The sequence below is a fragment of the Paramacrobiotus metropolitanus genome, unplaced genomic scaffold (assembly GCF_019649055.1).
Source record: "Paramacrobiotus metropolitanus isolate TYO unplaced genomic scaffold, Prichtersi_v1.0 Parri_scaffold0000092, whole genome shotgun sequence".
Classification (NCBI taxonomy): Eukaryota; Metazoa; Tardigrada; class Eutardigrada; order Parachela; family Macrobiotidae; genus Paramacrobiotus; species Paramacrobiotus metropolitanus.
Genome location: NW_026570312.1, coordinates 497,679 through 504,455, shown reverse-complemented (window position 1 = coordinate 504,455; position 6,777 = coordinate 497,679). Strand labels below are relative to the sequence as shown.

General features: G+C 41.4%; 1 protein-coding gene across 1 annotated transcript; it reads right to left on the bottom strand.

Moving 5' to 3' along the window:
- Positions 1-2,774: 2,774 nt before the first annotated feature.
- LOC129596572 (uncharacterized) lies at positions 2,775-6,313 on the bottom strand. The gene is made up of 4 exons (XM_055493899.1): positions 5,779-6,313; positions 3,738-4,577; positions 3,217-3,351; positions 2,775-3,149 (listed from the first exon to the last, which is right to left on the bottom strand). The coding sequence occupies exons 1-4, from the start codon at positions 5,903-5,905 to the stop codon at positions 3,061-3,063; spliced, it is 1,191 nt and encodes a 396-aa protein (XP_055349874.1). The 5' UTR covers positions 5,906-6,313; the 3' UTR covers positions 2,775-3,060.
- Positions 6,314-6,777: the final 464 nt, after the last annotated feature.

The window sequence follows — 6,777 nt, the reverse complement described above, 5'->3', positions numbered from 1 at the left end:
AAAAATAAATTAAAAAAAGTAAAGCTACAATTAAATTAAATCATATTTAAAATAGGAAATTAAATAATAATTGATCATCATTTGAGTAAGCAATGTATTCCGCCACATCGTGTGTCATGTTTGGCCAGTAATATTTAAGGTAAAGGGCTTCGAAGCATCTGGTAATTCCTGGATGACCGAGGGCGTCATTCTATAGATTCTTTGATTCGAAAATACGTAATTGCAAAGGTCAAGTTAAAAATCTTAAATTATTGAAAATTTTTTATTTAAATAAATTATTGAGGATTTTCAAATCTGAAATTATTAAATTACCTTAAATTATTGAGAAACTTTTATTTAAATGAAAATTGTAAAAGAAAAAAACAAATCACTTTTATGCGCGCGAAAATTGTATGGCAGAAAAGCGCTTTCGAAATGAAAGGCAATAGCCGTCAAATTAGTAACAAGAAGTGCAAAAAAATGGAAATAAAATGGATAGATAATTCAGAACATTAAAAAAAATTAAAGATTAAAATAAAATAAAAAATTAAGATATGAAACTGATGTAGTAAGCTGGCCGGCGAAATTAACGGATTTTACAGGAAGCAGACGAGCAGTTTGGTGAAACTGCAGCTGGACATGAGCACCTGCTATGGTCCGCAATTCGAGATGCCGCTGTTCATCTACGACGTCACCACCGACTGCTCCGGTCTCCAACCGGGCGACCGCATTGCCGAGATCACGGTAAAACCACAAAACCGTCAACCGCGTCAATTTCATCCTACTTTTCAATCATTGTAAATTATTTTATTTAATTACATTTTACCCAGAATGTGATTACCTAATAAAATACAGCAATATATATTTTAAATTTGTAGATAAATCAAAATCTGAATTTTGCCTAATAAATTCAATTAATTACAAATATAATTTGAAAATGCAATTTAAAAATATATTAACTCAATTAATTAAAAAAAAATTTACTTCAATTTATTCCAGGGGTATTTAATTAAATTATTTTTATAGTAATGTATTAAATTTAATTTCATTTAATCTCTTAAATAAAATGTCTATAACGCCTTTTTGGCAGGCACTCCCCTCGAGCCCGGTGAGCCAGCTGCACTACAGTTTGCGCGGCGCCGTGACCTTTGTCGTGAACGCCGACACGGGCGCCATCACGTCCAACACCGGCATCGCCATCAGCCAGCGTCTCCCGGATTTTGGCGTAAGCCGGCTTTTTCCTTGCGCATAATTTTGCAGCATGTATAATTTAAAATACAGATATATGCCTAATACATGTATGCGTTGACAGATTTTACACGCAGCACATAATTATATAGGTAAATTAATATAATATTTCTATAATATGCGTTGGTAGATTTTGTGACGGACACGTTCGGACGCAGCGACAGCGCGACGGTGCGTATCTCCGTCACCATCAACTGCACCGGCACGCACCCGCCGACGTCCAGCCGTCCACCCATCCCGGACAGTGTGACGATCAGCGCCACGGCCAACCGGCAGAAAGACATGAAGAGTGACGCCCCGGTGGAGCCGCTGGCCTCCCCGGCGCCGGGGCTGCTCCCCACGCGCCGCCACGTCGGCCAGCTGGGCGAGTACAGTATTCCCATCCGCTGCGCCACGCCCGCACTAACCGAGATCGGCGTCATCCGCCCGCAGATCTTGGTACGAACAATTTTAATTTTTTTATTTAAAAGCAGCTAAATTTCCGCTGTACAGGTATAAAGAAAAATAAAATAATAAAAATAACAAGCGTGCGGGCAAGAAACAGATGTTTACTAAGAAAATCAAAACCACTCTATACATCTCCCGCAGTAATTGTTTAACGGGTGTACGAGTATAATCATGCAACGAAATAAAATAGCTAAATAGAAAATAAATAGAAAAATACATAGAAAATTAGATAAAACTAAACAAAATATAATACTGATAGCAGAAGAAAACTACAGATAGGGTACATCCAGTACAGTACTGTGGTATAGTATTAAAACAGCGCTGAAAATTAATCGCTTTTAAGATTGTTTAATCTAGCGCCAGTCACATGAAATTCGATAGCGACAGATTTCTCTTACGAATTTTGATTCTTTCCATGTTTAAAATATATTCATTTGCGGATGACGAAGGCGTGCAGGCGTGTACACTTGCGGATGACGAATAAAAGACCAAATAAAAAAAAACTAAATATTTGTGATTGTCAGAATTATACAAATAGATAAAAGAAAAATAATTCTGTACTCAATATAAATCAGAAAAAAATTATGCAACGAGTAGAAGTAATAAATTCATCAGGAAGGAAATTCAGCTGAGTGACGGTATTTTTCAGCTGGGGCTGAACCCCGAGACGGCGCTGTCCGGTGCCTTGTCCGGGCTGTCGCTGATCGGGACCGACGACTTCCACATCGACAACATCACCGGCACCATCGTCACCACGCGCCCCATGCCGGCCTTCACCACCTCCACGACCTTCTTCCTCAAAGCCCAGGATGTGGCGCACGCCGGGCGACTGGTCAAGGGAAAGGTCACCGTCAAAGTGGTCTGTCCGGAGCAGCGCCCGGACAGCCGAACAACCAGCGCCGTCACCAAGTGGCGGGGACAACGCCGGAAGGACTGGGCGGTGTCACGCATGGCGGTGGCCGGCCAGTCCACGCTGCCGCCGTCCGCTGGGGGGTCGGGGATGTAAACGGCATCATTTTTGATTTTTGTTTGATTTTCCTGTTACTATCTGTGGCTTTACTTATGCAGCAAGCGGGACTTGCTCGAGGCGAAAATCGTTCAGAAATATTCATCAAAAACTGCGTGATTTATATACAGAAATTTCAGATGTACATATTATTTACACATAATTATATAATAATTACATTATAATTGGCCAATATGACCCAGCTAGTTGCAAACACGCTAACTAACTTAAAACGCAAGTTATGTGATTTACAAACAAGAAAATAATGTTGACATCAATATCTCGATTTCCTCCAGCGCGGTTTCCATTTAATTAATTTAATACATCTTGAAAATAAAATTAAATTAGTCATTACATGGGAGAATACGGTATGTACAAGATTAAAATCGGTGTTTGGAGAGTTCTTGTCCTTCGGCCGACTTCAGCTGCTCGTTGACGTAATCAGCAGAGCGGCCGGCCACAAATGTTTCTAAAAAAAATCAACGGTTGGAAGCAGTTCATTGCTTAATAAAAATAATAAAATAATTGCCAGTTACTGAGATGCTGTTGTTTGATTCGTCGAAACGACTCCGTGGCCTTCTCCTCCGGCTGACCCATCCCGCCGACCATCAGGGCGGTTGCCTTAGCGACCAGCATCTGCCGGATACAGCAGATGCTCTCCATTAGTTCATCTACAACAGTGACCTTTACCGTGACCTTTACTGCCCCACTCAGTTGCGGGCCGATTTTTAAATGATTATTTTAATTAAACCAAAATTTGAAAATAAAAAACAGGTATGTTTTTAAATTTATTTTCCGAATATTATTTTCTAATACAAATAAATTCTCGGTAAATAAAATATTGTTAATAGTCGTTATTTTCAGCAATGCGTTTTGTTAAATCGGCTTTAAATTGGATCAGTTTCTCGTAAAATTATTTAATTAATAATAATCTGAAAAATTCCATTCCTTGACCGTTACAAATTATTACAGCCCGGTTTTGATTTTGAAATGACTTGTTTCGAAGCTCGAAATGCGAAACGTCTAAAATTGTGATTTTAACCTTAGCGTTTCTTACGGTGCTGCTCCTCCAGTCCGCGCAATTTAATCTTGTTGGCCTCATGCTGCGCCTTCTTCTTCAGCCGGCACCCGCGGGAGGCCAGCTTATTCTTCTCCCGCCGCGCCCGCTGCCCCGCGCCGCCCTCCTCCACTTCCGCCTCGGCGTCCAGTCCCTCGATGGCCTGGTTGATGGCGTCCAGCTCCTTCCCGAGACTCACCAGCTTCCGGACGTTCGGGGTCAGGTCATTCCCGTCCCCGCGCCGCGCCTTCCCGGTGTGTTTGATGCGCACCCCGTCCGGGACGTCACCCCGGAGCTCCCAGTTGAACACCGGGTCCACCGCTTTGGACAGGACGTGCGGATCCCCGCCCACCCCGGGATCGCTGACCGTCGACGCCGAACTGCAGCGCCGGCGGGGGTCCGTGTTCCGCTTTGGCCCCTTGGACTGCAGGTTATACTGCCAGAAGTGGCGGGCGCGTTTCCCGGAGGGTTTCCCCTCGATCTTCCCGCTGGACTTGCTGCGCTTCCGCTCCAGCGGACCCTTATACTGGGGACCCAGCGCGCAGGAGGGCGTGAGGAGCGCCGGCACGGCGGACGGGGTTTTGTACGGGAGGGGGTCGGGAGGGTATCCCGGGAACCACGGGACTTCCGGTTTGGCGCGGTTGTCCGGGAAAAGGTCAAAGTCGGGGGTGAAGAGGGGCGCGGGGCGGTACAGGGATTCCAGGTCAAAGGTGTCAACTTCCGACAGCTCCAGCGGGTCCAGCCAGTCCCCGAAGCCAAAGGTCATTGCGGAGGGGTTAGGGCGCGGCGGCTCCACGTCCAGGTTGCGCGTGGCGCTAACGTTGCGTTGCAGAAACTGAGCTAAAGGACGATTTAATAAAGCGCCGGTTAACGTCGCATTTTATTATGATAAATATTAACTATTTATTCACGCACTCATTCGCTTATAAATAAGTGCTACTCGCAGAAGAAAATAGAAATTAACTAACCTAACCTAAATATTTACCAAAAAAATAGCCTTGTCTTCTGCATATAGGCACTTCAGTTTTTAGGCATAAGAATTACCTACCTGAATATTAACGTATTTAATTTAATATACGTTAACATTTATAATTATTATAATTATTTTTATTAAGAATTTTTAGTTTTGAACTTAAATTTTTTTAATAATAATTGAAGTGACCATAAATATTTAGGTTTATATTTAATTCCATTAAGAAGAAAAAATTAAATATATATTATCTAATATTAATTTAATTTTTAATTTAGATGTTTTTAATAATAGTTTAATTAGTTACGTATTTTTAAAATATAGTAATAAGTAGTTTTTCGATCCATCCAGTTGCTCTTGTGCTTGGACTAATGAAACAGTAAAAACAAACTGCAGAATACATATTGCGACGCGTACACGGTTTTCCTTATTAAGTCATGTCAATAATAATTTCTAATTTCTGGTCGTAATTAAAGCGCGCAGCGAGTTGTCAACATCATTACGGAGAACGACAGCAGATTACTATGTATAATGCAGTGTAACATGTGGGCGGAAATGATGGCTGAGGATAAATTGTGCAGCACGTGCTGCAGCCTTCCCTGTACACAGCGTGCAGTGTTTATTAAGAGCACTGTAGTGCTTTATTGGGTTTATTTTGGTTGTCTGCCTAAGGCTGAGCGCAGGATCAGTCTAATCCGTGGGCATGGTTATTATTGTTTGCCGCATGACGGAAATGAAGGAACGCGGCATGGGAATGCGTCAGGAGAGACCGCACCTCCGCTCCAGCCGGTAAACATCGGACAATAACAAACCCATTTTATAGGAATGTTGATTATTATACATACGTACACAACATACACAACATATTATTATATATACGTACACAACAAAAAATATACGTACATATGCAATATGTTGTTTACGTACACCACGTACACAACATGTATACGTACAGACACGTACACAATTGACGTATATTTATATACATTGCTGATACATACAATTATAGTCGACGAAATATATTAACATTTAACATTATACTAAAAATCCGTGATTATGTACTTTACGTACTGAATAAGCCTATCGGTTCGGAGCACTGGCCGATACTGGCCGCACACGTAGCCGCCGGGATCGGAGCGCTGGTCGGTGGCACCGGCATCATGGGCAATGATTCCCAAAACGTCTGGTTAAAATCCATATTTTATTCCGCTCAACACAAACTAAATAAATATTACATCCGAATACTACCGCTCTTGATACAGCGAAATGAAAATTATTTAACCGGCAATATTCAAGCGCTAGCAGAACATAATATACAAGACAAGATTATTACACAAGCTATATATACAAGACTATTACATAACATTTATACATTAGCAGGGATATTGTATATGCTGAGGAGTAGGCCGATCTGGAGGAGAAGAATTAATGAAAACAGATGAATAGCGATTAATATAAGTAAGACGTTAAAGAGGAATCTTTCGCGGAAGACCGCGAAATTCCGGTACACATGTACAAAATGCACAGCGGATGTGGAGCAGGTTTGTTGATGGTTTGACGATGCAGATTGCAGACCAGGCAAATTACCACCGCTGGCCACTCCTACTGTTCAACGTCACTGCTGTACTGTACATAATAGCGGCACCGAACAGGTGCAGTGCACTGCTTCTTGACAAACGTTGTCATGCTCAACACAATCACAACAACAAGCGTCCGTAATGGAAAACGTGCGTATACTCTTACACTGTACAATACATAATGATTATCTTAAATACGGGCAAATATTCTACTCTGCCGGTACAATACACTGTGGTACGTACGCTAAAATTAAGAATGCTTAATAAACCAGTACATAAAACTTTTATGTACTGGTTTATTAAGCATTCTTAATTTTAGCGTTGTATCGGTAACCGGAGTAAGGTCTTGATATTTGTTATCGTGCTACTGAAATAAAGTACATCGGGCATAAGAATTTTAACGGTGAGAAATGGAAAGAGACCATCGTTTTCAGAATACGATGAAAACAAAACAAAAAAAATACAGAAAATTAAATTTAATAAATGATGTTAG